This window comes from Lepus europaeus, chromosome 3 (assembly GCF_033115175.1).
Source record: "Lepus europaeus isolate LE1 chromosome 3, mLepTim1.pri, whole genome shotgun sequence".
NCBI lineage: Eukaryota > Metazoa > Chordata > Mammalia > Lagomorpha > Leporidae > Lepus > Lepus europaeus.
In genome coordinates this window covers 39,174,044-39,189,758 of record NC_084829.1, presented here as the reverse complement: position 1 = coordinate 39,189,758, position 15,715 = coordinate 39,174,044, and the positions used below count along the sequence as shown (strand labels likewise).

Sequence of the window (15,715 nt, the reverse complement as noted above, 5' to 3'; positions counted from 1 at the left end):
GTAACCTAAAAGAGAATTTCGCCTGTAATTTGAGTTATCTGACTCTCAGTTACAGGATCAGCCTGTGCAGTGTGCATGTTCGGGTATGCACTTGTACACGTGTATACTTAACATTGGTAGCCCAGAATGGTTTAACACTTATAATAGTATACCAAAGTAGCCTAATAACTGCTAAATAAAACAACATTTCATGTAAAAATACATATACTTGACATAACAAACATTTAAAAAATACCTGTGTGCAATTCAAGTGCTCCTACAACAATCACAGGCTTCAATTCATCAATTTCCTGTTCAAAAGTAGCATAGTGTAGAATTTCTGATCTGATTTCAGTCAGAGAGGGGTTGTGAGCCAAAAATTCCTACAGGAAGGGAACAAATAATTCACATTTTCTTCAGTTTTGAAACAGTAGAAAGCCTACACTTAATCAGAAGATTACATTTGCTTGCTTATATGAGGGTACTTCAAGAAGTCCATGAGAAAAATGGAATTTAAAACATGACTTAATTTGGTGTAAAGAAATTTTGATGGGTGGGCATTGTGGCACAGTGGGTAAAGCCACCACTCAGAATACCCACATCCCATATCAGAGTCCTGGGACTGAGTCTCACCTCTGCTGCTACTTCCAATCCAGCTTCCAATCCAGCTGCCTCAGAGGCAGCAGATCTGGCTGGCCCAAGCACTTGGCTTCCTGCTGCCCGTAAGGGAGACCTTAGTGGAGTTCCAGGCTCCCAGCTTTGGCTAGGCCCAGCTCTGGCTGCTGCAGACATTTGAGGAATGAACTTGAGGACATCTGGGGAGTGAACCAGCAAATGGAAGATCCCTCTAAATGTATCTATCTCTCCTTCTCTCTCTGTCATTCTGCCTTTCAAATAAATGAATAAATAAAACAAAATTTTAAATCTATGCATAGTTTTTATAATACACATTTTCCACATATCATGGAAAAAATTTCCACCAAAAATTTTTTGTGCCAAAATAAACATATATATACATATACACATACACACACACATATATATATATATTTTTTTTTTCATTTGAGAGGCAGAAAAAGAAAGAGAAAACCTCTGTTTGCTGATTTATTCTCCAAATGGCTGCAATAGCCAGGCTTGGGCTGAGCAAAGCCAGGAGCTAAGAACTAAAGCCAGGTCTCCCAGCAAGTGGCAGGGACCTAATTACTTGGTTTGTCACCACTGCCTCCCAGAGTCTACATTAGCAGGAAGCTGGAGTCAGGATCTGGAGCTGGGTATTGAACTCAGGTATTCTGATATGGGTTAAGAGTGCCTTGACATGCAGGCTAAACACCTGCCCCATAAACTCATACTTTAACTTCCACTTCACCACAAACTTTTTGAAATAGCATAATATACTCTTATATTTGTCTGTGCTAGGGGGCAGTGACTCAGTAAAGAATGGGTCAGGAGGCTACATGAGGGAATTTCACAGTCTACCATGAATGGTCATTGAGAGCTCTTAAGTTTCCTGAGTCTCCAACCAAAAGACATCCAGACATCTAGGTCTATGTCAGTGGCACTGCTTGGATACCTGCCCTCTAGGCAGTGCCCAGCACACAGTACTCAGGATTGTTTAAGGGAATTAAACAAAATCTGTCTGAGGCCCACTATCATCAGTTACTTCAGAATATTAGTTTGAGAATTACATCAGCTAGAAATGTGTCAGGTGTTCAGCATTTACCGGTCCTTGGCCTCTGCTCGTGAGTTCCTGTCACTGTCACTAATATTTTCACCCCCTCAAGAGTTAGACAAACATGGGGTGTCCATTTGGCTCAGCAGTTAGGACATGACTTGGGGCACCTGCATGCCATTTCGGTGTGCCTGGTTTGAGCTCTGGCTCCTCTGCTTCTGAATGCAGCCTCCCACTAATGCTGGGCCTGTGAGGCAGCAGATGATAGCTCAAGCACTGGGTCCATGCTGCCCATGTGGTAGACCCAGTTCCAGGCTCCCAGCTATGGTCTGGCCCAGCCCTGGCTATTGTGGACATTTGAGAGCAAACCAGTGGATAGATGATTCTCTCTCTCTCTCTCTCTCTTTCTCTTCCTCCCGCCCTCCCTCTCTCTCTCTCAGACAAATGAAACACAGACGACAGCACAAGTAGTGGCAATGCACCTTCACTTTCACGTCCCGGTCCTCTGTCCAGAGACTCTTGTATTTCTGAAAGTCCTGCAGGGCTTCGTGTACCGCCTTTCTTAGAGAATTCACAGAGGAGGAAAGGAGGAGGACCAGCTTAGAAATGTCTTTGTGTTCTGCCACACCCGGGAAAAAATTCTTCAGCTTCCTTGCAGGAATAACTTCTTCAAAAGATCCTGGAAACAGATGGTTTTATGTTATAGTAACTTCCATATTCAACTATAAATTATTAGCAATTTTCCCATTTGTAGATTTTTGATTATTTTTTCTTTAAGACTCTCTCTCCAAGTAATTAAGATCTGTTCTCTTGCTATCTTTACTTATTCTTTATAAACTAATTGTGTCAGACTTTGAGGCCTAGATTTCTTTAATCTGGAAAATGTGTGTTATTCAGAGGGGAGAACTGAACTGCACTGATTAAAGCCAAAGAAGAGTCTGTAAAGTCCTTCAAGGAGAAGTGAACTGAACTAGCTATTCTGTGGAACAGCACAGTGCTTAAATCAGAGCTCAGGGCAGGCTTGTGGCACAGCAGCTTAAGCTGCTACTTGGGATGCCTGGAATCAAGCCCTGCTCCACTTCTGATCTAGCTTCCTGCTGGGCCATCTGGGAGGCAGCAGATGATGAGGTCCAAGTGCCTGAGTTCCTGCCACCCACATGGCAGAACTGGACAGAGTCTGGCTCCTAGCTTTGGTCTGGTTCAGCCCTGCCTGCCATAAGCATTTGAGAAGTGAGCCAGCAAATGGAATCTCTCTCTCTCCCCACCCCCCACACCTCTCTTTTTCCCCCATCTCCTTCTCTCTCTGCCTTTCAAACAAATAACTTTTTAAAAAATAAAAGGATACCACATTTGTTACTCAAATGATCCCAGACCAGTTATTTAATCTTCAAAAATATGCAAGACAACTTGTAATTATCTTCAGCTCAGCATCTGGTATCCAGGCCTCATTCAATGACTATCAATTGCTACCACAATCATCTCTTGCCAAAACAAAAATCTGATCCTATCTCTTCCTCCGTAAAAAGATTCTCATTCTCTATCAAGCCCCCAAAACTTTGGCACAGACACTTTGGCCCATACAGCACTTTATTTTCTCAAAACAGCTGCTAACAATTAAAAACTATGAGATGTCACATGAAATTCCAGGTTCCAGCTTCTCTTTTAAAATGCTGTACCCTGGCAGTGTGGGGCCCATGTTCCTGCATGGCAATGCTGAAGCTGATTCCTATCTGCTGAATTTATCACGTCCCCTCTAAGACTAGGTCACTCATTTGCTCATTTACTTTGTGTTGTATGTAATCAACATTACAACAAAAGAAAACACAAGGTATTAAATTAATTAACTAATTAAAGTCATTCCATGCCTTGGAAGTTCACTCCCTTCTCTCGTTGAGGAGGATTCCAGTCTATAGATATTCCACATTATAGCTATCTATTCATTAGTTTCTAGACATTCGAGTCATTAGCAATCTGGGCTATTACAGTACTCATAATGCAGCTAAGAAAATTCAAGCTACATCCATTAAACCAAATACAATTCTGAAAATAAAATTAATGCTAAGATTTATTTTATTTTTTAACTTTATGATACAATAGTGACTAAAACCCTTGTTCTTCTATGACCAAAAAAGTAAAATTTCTACACGTTATGTCTTAATTTTTTAAATAAATATATGTGCTTTGTTTTTGTTTTTTTAAAAGGCAGGGGGAGAGGGAGATAGAGATAAAGAAAGAATATGTTCCCATCCATTGGTACACTCCCCAAATGCTACAACAACTAGAACTGGGCCAAGGTTGAAGCCAGGAGCCAGGAAATCAATCCAGGTCTCCCACATGGGTGGCAGGGATCCAATCACATAGCCATCACCTGCTATGTCCAAGAATCAGTATCAGAACTAGAGCAAGTTATTGTACCTGGGTACTCTGATATGGGACACAGGTGTTTTAAACACAAAGCTAAATGTCCACCCCTCCGAGTTGTTTTAGATGGAAGATTGAGAACGCTATTATTTTTAATGCAGAATTTAACAAATAAACATATAAAAATACCTCTAAACAATCTATGTGCTTTCAAACCCAGGAAGAATCACCATTTATTGGTCATTATAATTCTAAGAATCTATGAGATTTAACATGCTTACTTTCTTCCTTCTTCAGTGGTTTTCCTGTGCTTGCGTGGGTCAAGTCAGTGGTGGTGCGGGTGGGGCTGCTAACAGCTGACTTGATGTGACGAATGTGCTGTTGTCCCCAGTGAGCCACTCCTCTGCTGACCTCCAGGGTTAACTGGATCATACGGTTAATGGCTTGCTGAATGTCATCCAAACTAGGAACCATTACCTGTGGAAGGAGAAACAACTGCATGATATTGCCAACACATACACTCTACTCTGACAACTCTTGCCAACCCCATTGCCCTCCGAGGAGAAAATCCTGGCCGGCCCAGAGGAAGGCAGCTTTGAGAAGGATGCTTGTGGAAGCTGGGCTGCAGACTTTCTCCAGCCTGAAATTCTTCCCTTCTATCCACTCCTGTGGGCCAACAGGTCAGACTTGGTACCTGTCCCCTTTTCCCTGTGAGGAGAGCTGGATGCAGCACAAAATTCTGTATTATGTGTCAGGTGTCCATGCAGCAAAATAACCAAAGAGATTGTGGCACCGAGATTCTGCCCTCAGCCCTTTGATGTATGCCCAGTAGGCTAAGGAGCTATCTTTCAAGAGGTCAGACAGTGTGACTGTGGTGCTAGGTGAGTCACAGGTTGTTCCTGCCAGGTTTCAGTCCTTGGCCCATCACAGCTGGGGCAGTTGTAGAGATAAGGGCTGCAGGTGGGCCCAGGGGACTCATAGGACTCAGGGACAGGTTCCTGCTTCCTTTCTATTCAGCCATCCTTTTTTAAAGGAAAGAGAGGAAGAAGGAGAGGAGGAAGGGGGGAAGGAGAGGAGGAAAAGGAGGAGGAAGAGCAAGAAGAAGAAAGAGGAAGAGAAAGCAGAAGGAGGAGGAGGAGGAGCAGGAAGAGAATGATTATGTATTTAAAAGAGACAGAGAGAGAGAGAGAATCTTTCCTCTGTTGGTTCATTCCCCAAATGGCCGCAGTGGCCAGGGCTGATCCAGGCCGAAGCCAGGAGCCAGAAACTCTATCCTGGTCTACCAGGCAGGGACCAAAAACTTGGGCCATCTTCCACAGCTTTCCCAGGCTCATTAGCAGGGAGTTGGATCGGAAGCATAGCAGCAGGGACTTGAACTGGCACTCCAATATGCAGGCATTGTAGACAGCAGATCACTGTGCTGTGTCACAACACCAGCCCCTTAGTGTTTTGTTGGTAGAGGTCTGAAATACTATGATGATTTTATTTAGGTAATTTAATGTCTCAGGTAAGAAAAAGCAAGGTAACTTGTAGGGTATTTGCTAATTATGGCAGAACAGATATGTAATTCATCTCTTCCAAAAGCATTCAATGTGTCATGAGCTAGGCAGAAGTAATTTTTTAAATTTAATTTTTATAATGTTTATTTGCTGGTTTACTCCCCAAACGCCTACAAAAATTCCAGCTAGGGGCTGAAGCCAGGAGCTGGGAACTCAATTCTGATATCTCACACAGGTGGCAGGAAGCCAGGAACTTGAGCCATTACCACTGCCTCCCAGGGTCTGCAGTAGCAGGAACAGAACAAGATTCTGAACCCAGGCACTGGGATAAGGGATGTGGGGGGTCTTAACCGGCATTTTAACTGGTAGGCCAAAATCCTGCCCAAAAGCAATTATTTGATAACAGATATACATGACAACACATTGATTGTTAAGTACTGAGGAGAAATGGAAAAAAAAAAAAAAAACATAGCACCAAGACATTATTCTAAAGGAAAAGTTCAGTTCTAACATTATACTTCCTGCATATATTACTAAAATATCATTTTGTTTAGTAACACTTACCACATTGGGAATCGCCAAATGTACTTCAGTTTTTATAAAGGAAATGATATCATCTGACCGCTTCCATCCATAATAGCTGTAATAAAAAGGACATTTAGCTCATGAACCCTCTCCTAAAATTTCATAACTAGTTTGCTGTACAAGTTTCAAACCTAAAATTAGAGGCCATTTTTACAATACCAAGTTACATGGAGAGAATGTTATCTATAACAGAAGCATAAATTGCAGAGAACTCAGAAAACAAAATGACTTAATATCATCAGAAGCCAAATACCGGTCTCACAAACACTGTCTAGTATTTTAATATTGTTCTCTCTCAGTGATAACCACTTAACAATGTTTACATAAGGGCATCCTTTGCTCTCAGTCCCATAATTGTGCAGGATGAGCTCACCAACTAAAAACAGACGTGGGTCTTCAGAGAGTGCATGGAGAATGCATACTGTGAGAAGACTGCATGGATTTCGACAATTTTCACACAAACCAAAATAAACTCTTTTTTTTTTTTTTTTTTAAGCCAAAAGCCAGGAGCTTCATCTGGGTGTCCCATGGAGGTGCAGGGGCCCAAGTCCTTGGGCCATCTTCTGCTGCTTTACCCAGTTGCATTAGCAGGGAGCTGCATCAGAAGTGGAGCAACCAGGATGATTGCAGGGGGTGGTGTCAAAGGCGGTGGCTTTACCAGCAACGCCACAATACCAGTCCCTAAACTTATGTTTTAATGCCATTTTTCCACTAGCTCTTTTGAAGTATCCTTATATACTTTCATGTATTCTTCTATATATACTTCTTTACAAGATCAAACAGAGGTTTGTGGTTAAAGTCTTCCCCAAACAGCTCCTGACAGTATCCCTTGTGCACAGACACAGGAGCCCAGTAATGAAGCACACACCTGCAGCTGCAGATCAACCTGGCTTTCTCTCTGTGTCTCGACCTCCACCCCCACTGCAGAGAGAATTATCACAAATGTGACTTTCAATTCTCATTTCCTCTGGGAACACAAGAAATGCTGTCATTACCAACAGACTGCTCAATTGTTTGTAAGTCCAAAGACTTACAAGATGGGGAAAATCACAAGAAACACAAAGACACCACAGTTCAAAAGTGGAAAACCAACTTTTAGCACTCAGAGGCAATGACTCCCAAACATCATAAGGAATTCCTTCAACTAAAAGCAAGCAAACAAATGAATGCCCTCTAATTCACAGCCTCCCCGCGTAATTTGAGATGCAGTCATGAAACAGCATAGAAACAGTCATGAAACTGTACTACTAGGGGTGCAATCTGAGAACAAGTAAGTTTCATACCGTATAAACAAACAGGGCAGCGTTTGTGACCAGCAATTAAGATGCTGCTTGTGACATTCATCTCCCATATTGGTATGCATAGTTTTGAGTCTTGGCTCCTCTGCTTCCAACCCAACTTCCTGCTGATGCACACCCTGGGAGGCAGTAAATGATAGCTCAAGTACTAGGGTTTCTACCACCCACATGGGACACCCAGATGGGATTATGGGCTCCTGGCTTCAGCCTTGCCCAGTCCTGGCTATTGTGGGCATTGTGAGAGTGAGCCAGCAGATGGAAGATACCTGTTCCTCTGTCTCTGTCTCTCTGCCTTTCAAATAAATTGAAAATAAAATTTTAAATATACATACGAACAAACAGCTGAACTAATAGAGGCAGTGAAGAACCTATTTCTTGATTTAGTAACTGAGCTGGCAAACTAGAGAATCAGCTAATGTATCCTCTAAAAATTCACATGCAAAATATAAAAAAACAGAAATTGTATTCTGAAAAGGTAAGAGGAAGGATACAGAAACTTAACATTTATTCAATGCTTAGTGTATGCCAGGCATTTTCCAAGTACTTTCCAGTAGTTAACATGTGTCAGTCATCCTCAAGTCACCATCGGGAGGCAGATCCTGTAATTATCATAACTGTTTTGTAGCTGAGGAAACCAAGGCAGGGAGAGGGTAAGTAACCCTACTCAGCTCAGAGATGCTTGGCCACCTGCATCCAGTGTGTGACTCCAACATAAACATGGCAAATAAAAGCACTGCACTCCTCCTTAGAATAGTCTCATTTTTTATAGATTTATTTATTTATTTGAAAGTCAGAGATACACAGAGAGAGAAGGAGAGGCAGAGAGAGAGAGAAATCTTTTATCTGCTGGTCCACTCCCCAGTTGGCTGCAATGGCCACAGCTGCGCCGATCTGAAGCCAGGAGCCAGGAGCTTCTTTGTCTCCCACGCAAGTGCAGGGGCCCAAGGACTTGGACCATCTTCCACTGCTTTCCCAGGCCACAGTAGAGAGCTGGATTAGAAGTGGAGCAGCCGGCCGCCGCCATGGCTTAACAGGCTAATCCTCCACCTTGCGGCGCCGGCACACCAGGTTCTAGTCCCTGTCAGGGCGCCGGATTCTATCCCGGTTGCCCCTCTTCCAGGCCAGCTCTCTGCTATGGCCCGGGAAGGCAGTGGAGGATGGCCCAAGTCCTTGGGCCCTGCACCCGCATGGGAGACCAGGAGAAGCACCTGGCTCCTGGCTTCGGATCAGCTCGATGTGCCGGCCGCAGCGGCTGTTGGAGGGTGAACCAACAGCAAAAAGGAAAACCTCTCTCTCTCTCTCTCTCTCTCTCTCTCTCTCTCCACTCTGCCTATCCAAAAAAAAAAGTGAAAAAAAAAAAAAAAAGAAGTGGAGCAGCCACAACTTGGATGCTGGCACCGCAGGCGGTGGCTTTACCTGCTACACCACAGCGCCGGCCCCAGAATAGTCTCATTTTTTAATCTTTAAAAGATTTTGTGTGCCTCACAGCATTAATGAGGAAAAAAAGAGCTACATCTCAACATATAATCTTTGAATTCAAGAATAAAAGAGAAATCCCGTAAGCATTAACAAAATGACAAGCTGCTACTTAGGAAAATCCGATTAGTGACAGAACTCTCACCTGAAAATTTAAACAAAAGAAGCCATCAGAACAGCATCTGTGAGCAGCAGAGAAAGGGATCATGGCTCAGGAAGACCAAACCGGCATTTGTTGGTGAGGATAAGAGAGAAGCACGTTGGACAGTGAGGATCTGGTGCATCCCCTTCATGGATACCGTTTCAGAAAACGACTTAGATACTGTAGTACTCGTTCCTTAACACAGCTAAGTAAGTTTGGGTGGAAGGGTGGGCGTGGAGGAAGAATCACCATGACCCTGAAGCTGTAACTGTAAAATGTACAAAGTCTGCTTCAAACACGTCACAATCATGGACAGATTACAGAGGACCGGACAGGGCTCACAGACAAGTGAAACACGTCCATGAACCAGAAAGAACCACAAGAACAGGCTGGCCAGGAAAGAGGCAGTGTTGGTGGGGAGGCTGGCTCCCGTGGGCACTATTTCATGCGCGGTGTGAGCCTTGTCCAGGCCCACTGCTTGAAGCCCAAAACCACGATGCTCCTGCACTTACAAAAAGAGGCAAAACAGCAAGCCAAAGTTTGTCAGTCTCCTGCCTAAGCTGCGGCTCTTCCTAAAGCCACAGCCTGCGGCGTGAAAGAAGCAAATCCACAGCTTGGGCCACCTGGGCGCTCCCCGACTGAACCTGCCATATCCCCAGGACCTCGCTGGGGGGCAGTAACTGAACCAATGAGACCCGGCTCTGTACTGGAGGCTCCCAAGGTGACTTGGAGGCGAAAGTCAAACTTTCAGATAAGAAGGCTGAGAAAGAGAAAGCAACACACACACACACACAAATGCTCTGGCTCAAAGATGAGCCTGCACACGAAAATCTCAAAAGGCATGGATAAGTCTTAGAGTAAGGAAGAGAGCCAACGAAATCAAAAATTAAAACAGGAACTCACTCCAGATAAAATTCAATGTACAGGAGTGTGACAAACTCAATTAAGTATATTGGTAATGTTCAAAGAGATAAAAGAAGGTTATCTTCCAAAAAAATTTTTAATAGAGAACTTGCTAAAATAAAAGGCATAAATAATACAATACATGAAGGATAAGGGGAAAAAGTACTTACTGAAATATTTAATGTGCAATAGTTGATACAATCTCTAGAATAGATACAGAGATACTACCCATAAGAGAGTTCAGAAAATAGATCTTAGTTAAAAGTAAGAGTCAGAATAAGAGAGGGAAGTGGGAGAGGGGGCCGGAGTTTGGGTGGAAGGGTGGGCGTGGAGGAAGAATCACCATGACCCTGAAGCTGTTAACTGTAAAATGTACAAAGTCTGTAACTGTAAAGCAGTATAGTTCTGCACACATTCCTACGGACTTACTTCTAAGGGCACAGCTTAAAAACTTGCCATAGGACCCCAAACTCCCTTAAGCTGGGTGGTAAAAATAGCATTCTAAGTGTTATAAAGATCATATGGATAGGATCAAGTGTTAAAGTGATCATATAAATAGGATAAGTGTTTGGTAATAATAATAGACAGAACTAAAAAGGAGTGAAGGCTCCAATCTGGGAAGCAGTCCATACAGCAGACTCATAGAATGACAATCACCTTTAGTAGCACTGCATACACACACACACACACACATACACATTAGTATCCTACCTTACACCAAACATAAAAGTAAATACTATGTGGACTAAATCTCTAAAAAGAAGAACTACAAGCATTTAAGTTTATTTAAACAGACTTAAAAATTGCAAATCACCAGGATAAAAATAAATTTGAATATTTTGAGCAAAGGACTAATAAATTTGAATTTCTTTTAAATTCAGCAAAGAAAAATAAAAACTAATAAAGAAAATGAAATAAGCTACACCTTGGAGAAGATATTTGCTATATTATGAATTAATACAATCCAAAAGAAAAAATGAACACAAATGCTAAGGAAAAGATAGTCACAAACATGAAAATATATTCAATCTCATACTAACGAGGAAAATGAGAATTTAAATCCCAGTGAGATGCTATTTCATATACCCCATGTTGGTAAGAATTCTTTTTAATTGAATAATACTGTTTGCAAGAAGGAGGACACATGGACACTCTTGTGCTAGGCACTGCTTGGTAAAATGAGGTACGTAGGGACCCTAGGAGCCACAAATCCAATCTTGACATGTGCAGCCAAGGAGATGGTTACAAGAATGCTCACAGAGGCGTTATTTATACGAGGCCAAACGGAAGTGATCCAAGCCACAAGAAGAATGAATGAACAGACTATATATACTCCAACTAAACAGAGGTGAAAATAATTATATCAACACAGACTAATCTGAAAAACATACTGCTAAGCACAGTTCAGATACAGACAAAATTAATGAATGATAAATTGATTATGGATACAAACATGGTAAACTGTAAAGAAAATCAAGACAATGATAAACACCAAGTTCAGGACAGTGAACTTAATAAATTGTAAAAAAATAAATTAATAAAAATAAGAGGTGCTGATAGCATTTTATTATTATAGGTGGTGTTATAAGCTATATTTAGCATATTTTCAACTTGCCTTGCAACAAATATTCTTCTTTTCATTGTGTCCAAGGATAACCGTGTGGCTTTTTGAAGACTGTCTAGTAATTGATGAGAGAAAAAAGCGTAGACTTCTTTACATTCCTGTAATAAGAAATTGTATTACATTTTGTATCTCCCCTAAAAAGTCCTCTAATACAATATTAGAAGTGACCTGTGTCAAGTGAAGAATAATAAACCAGATAAATTCAATGATAATGAAGAAATAAACTCAACCCTAAATTACTTCACTGGTTTTCCTTACACAAACAGTATATGATCAAGTATGCATACATAAACACCCTTGCAATGTTTATACTAACTCAAAAGCCAAAATTCAAAAGCAATTCCTTCAAAATAATCCTGGCTTGCTCATTGATTTCTCAACGCAAGCGTGTCTGCACACGAGGATAACCAGTCTTCACCTTCCAGAAGCGCCACCTGGTGGACAAACATACTTTAAGATGCACAATATCCAGAAAAATGGGAAGCTGCCCGGCCTCTGGGACCATGGGTTGTCTCACACACACACACACACACACACACACACACACACACCCTTTCTCTCCCTTGGGAGGAGCAGCCCAGTTTCTTGGCCAGAGCACAGGACAGAGGACCAGCCTGACAGGCAGATATCTCGGCATCCTGTTTTGCTTGCACACATCCAGGACCAAGCTCTGGTCATCCTGTTCTTCGTTGCTCTAGAACCCTGTATCTCTGAGACTGGGCGGGCAAGTCGAGTTGAGTTGGGACAGAGGAGGGGATACCAAGCATGAACAAAGAGGGGTATCAAGCTTTTCCGTGGGTGAGGGGTTATGTTCGGGCCTGGGGAATTATCAAGCTAAAGCCCAGACCATGACAGAATCAGACTTTCATGTGAGAGATTTCATTCTGGCAGCAAGGTGCAAGATGGCAGAGCAGAGGCTGCACTAAATACAACTCCACATGGTCCCCCAGTTGGAGAGGCTCTGATGGTACTCTGTCTTTTTCTAGGGTCCCCAGCCAGTGCCAAAAGGGATGCAACTGAACAGAGGTAGCGCTCAGATAGGGTGCAGTTGACAGTGGCCACCTGGTGCATAGAGCTGAGACGTCCAAGACTAAGATCTGGACTCCACAGCAAGGTGCTACCCAGTCAAATGGTGAAGCCATCCTCGAGCAGAGCACAATAGTGGAAAAATGATGTGCTGTTTAGGTCAGAGAGTTTGTAAAGGTGGGTAAAACACAGAAAGAATGAAAAGAAGAAGGATACAAGGAATTAAAGGAAAATCAACAGGAGGAGAAAGCAGGAATTTGTGCAAATGTGGAAGGGGTATTCAGAGCTGATGTATGACCAGAAAGGTGAGGCCCAAGAAGACAGAAACCCCATGCACGTCTCCTTTGTAATCTTCACTCTCAACACATTTCAGTACATGGGGAAACTGCCCACCCAGGGTTTTCTGGGGAGAGAAAAGCACTAGTTCAAAAGGCAGATCCCAGGACCAATGTTGTAGCACAGTGGATTAAGATGCCACCTGCGATACCAGCACCCCACACAGCAGAAGACGACACAAGTACTTGGGCCCCTGCCACCCTCACAAGGGACCCAAATGGAGTTCCAAGCTTCTGGCTTCGGCCTGGCCCAGCCCCAGCCCTTGTTACCATTAGGGAGTGAAACAATGGTTGGAAGATTTCTCTCTGTGTCTCTTGCTGTCATTCTGCCTTTCAAATAAATTAAAATAAAATCTTAAAAAAAAAAAAGGCAGATTCCCCGAGCTCCACATGAGTCAGAATCTGGGCTTGCGACATAGATAATTTGATTAAACACAGTGACTGGAAACAATGTTCTCCACTCTGAATCAAATGCACTGGCACTACCATCCCAGAAGTGGCATTTACTATATAAGAAAACAAGACCAATCACATTAGGGGGAGATAACTATAGAATCACATCACTGTAAGAATTGCTAGGTCTTGCCTGATGCTACAGTGTAAAATGGAAAATTGCATTTTTGTACACTCTGATGTAGACACAGAGTGTTGGAGAACTGCCTGGAAGAGGCAGTGCAGTGTCTAGAATCCTATCCGTCATAATTCTGAGAAACTGTGTAAAGTAGTTCCACAATAAGTACCTTTTTAAATTCATCTTCTTTTTCATTAGTATCAACCTCATTCACAATATTAGCCTCGTAATCGGTGTTTTCACCTTCTTCCGTTTCACTTCCAAAGACAACATGTTTCCGCTGTTCTAGAAACAGAAGACAAAACAAAAATGTAAACATTTGATTTTTTAGCATGAAGTTTATTCTGTATGAACAAATCCTTGCCTTGGAGAAAGCTTCAGCTAACTCAAAGGTCTTCCTTTAAAAATTTTTTTACATTCGTGCTTACTTATTTTTACTTTTGAGATTTTTGATTGCTTTGCATCTGTTCCTTCAGTGGTCATCCTTGAGTTCAATTTAAATTATCCATCTCAACAGAACCATCAATCTACCAAGAAATATCCTCTAAATATGAGGGTACTTCAGAAAGTTTGTGGAAAACTGATTTAAAAGATTAGCTTGTTTTCATGCAAAAGACTTTTGATATCATGCATAGTTTTTTTGTACCATGCATTTTCATTAACTTTTTGAAGACCATTCATACGCATGGATTTCACATTGGCTTTATGCCAAAAGGAGCTTTTATTTGAATTGCACTCTTCTATGAATTTTTTTTTTTTGAAGAACCCTCATATAGTCTCAGTATCTAGAAGTAAGAAAAATCTTAAAAAGAATTTGCACATTATTTTTCTTTCTTTTTTAAAAGATTTATTATTTATTTGAAAGGCAGTGTCACAGAGAGGCAGAGGAAGAGAAAGGGAGAGGGAGAGGGAGAGGGAGAGGGGGAGGGGGGGGTCTACCATCTACTCGTTCACTCCCCAGATGGCTACAACGGCCAGAGCTGTGCTGATCCAAAGCCAGGAGCCAGGAGCTTCTTCTAGGTTTCCCATGCGGGTGCAGGAGTCCAAGGACTAGGGTTGTATTCTACTGCTTTCCCAGGCCACAGCAGAGAGCTGGATCAGAAGTGGAGCTGCCAGGACTGGAATTGGTGCCCATATGAGATGCCAGCACTGCAGGCAGTGGCTTTACCTTCTACGCCACAGTGTCAGCCCCTATATTATCTTTCAAAATTACCTGTTTATATTTTGGGTATTCCAACTTTCTGAACTGATATCTTTGTGTTTCTCACACTGCACTGAAAATTAAACTAAGTTAAAAAAGAAAAAATGGGGGTGTGTGTGACCAGCTGCATCCCATATGGGTGCCAGTTCCAGTCCCAGCTGCTGCTCTTCAGCAGCTCTCTGCACATGGCCTGGGAAAACAGTAGAAGATGGCCCAAGTCCTTGGGCCCCTGCATTCGCGTGGGAGACCCGGAAGAAGCTCCTGGCTCCTGGCTTAGGATCAGCCTAGCTCCAGCTGTTGTGGCCATTTGGAGTGTGAACCAGCAGATGGAAGACCTCTCCCTTTGTCCCCCTCTCTTTCTGTAACTCTGCCTCTCAAATAAATAAATAAATAAATAAGTTGAAAGGAAGGAAGGAAGGAAGGAAGGAAGGAAGGAAGGAAGGAAGGAAGGAAGGAAGGAAGGAAGAAAGAAAGAAAGAAAGAAAGAAAGAAAGAAAGAAAGAAAGAAAGAAAGAAAGAAAGAAAGAGGGAGGGAGGGAGAGGGAGGGAGGGAGGGAGGGAGGGAGGGAGGAAGGAAGGAAGGAAGGAAGGAAGGAAGGAAGGAAGGAAGGAAGAAAAAGACCTCTAGGAGGAAAGAAGACCGGCTGCGTATTCCCATTTAGCCCAGGAATTTCTCATCCTCAGCACTATTGACATTTTGGGCTGAATAATTGTTGTTGGGGGCTGGGCTGCAGGATGTTGGGCAGCATCCCTGGCCCCTACACATTAGAAGCAGGTGGCACCCCTCCCCTTTCACACTTTAACATACCTAAACATGTCTCCAGACATAGTCAGCTGTCCCCTGGGGGCAAAATCCTTCCCCACTTAGAGCCACTGTTACAAGCCTTCCTGCTTCTCTCCCTCCCCCTTCTCCTTTCTCCTCACCCTCTCTACCTGCCGCCTCTTTCCTATGCTCCTCCTCCTCCTTTTTTTTTTTTTTTTTTTTGAGAATTAGAGTTACAGACAGTGAGAGGGAGAGACAGAGAGGTCTTCCATTCGTTGGTTCA

At 42.7% G+C, this 15,715-nt stretch overlaps 1 protein-coding gene across 2 annotated transcripts in view; it reads right to left on the bottom strand.

The window, feature by feature from the left end:
* Positions 1–15,715, bottom strand: part of DNAH8 (dynein axonemal heavy chain 8) — a 310,883-nt gene that overhangs the window by 222,296 nt on the left and 72,872 nt on the right. The window contains exons 19-24 of one of the 2 annotated variants that reach the window (XM_062187476.1): positions 13,638–13,753; positions 11,524–11,634; positions 6,073–6,132; positions 4,291–4,486; positions 2,131–2,327; positions 236–362 (exon numbers count right to left, since the gene is read on the bottom strand). In XM_062187476.1, the coding sequence (XP_062043460.1) occupies positions 236–362; positions 2,131–2,327; positions 4,291–4,486; positions 6,073–6,132; positions 11,524–11,634; positions 13,638–13,753 (807 nt within the window). Of the gene's footprint in view, positions 1–235; positions 363–2,130; positions 2,328–4,290; positions 4,487–6,072; positions 6,149–11,523; positions 11,635–13,637; positions 13,754–15,715 lie in introns of both variants that reach the window. The other variant, XM_062187477.1, reaches the window with a different exon arrangement.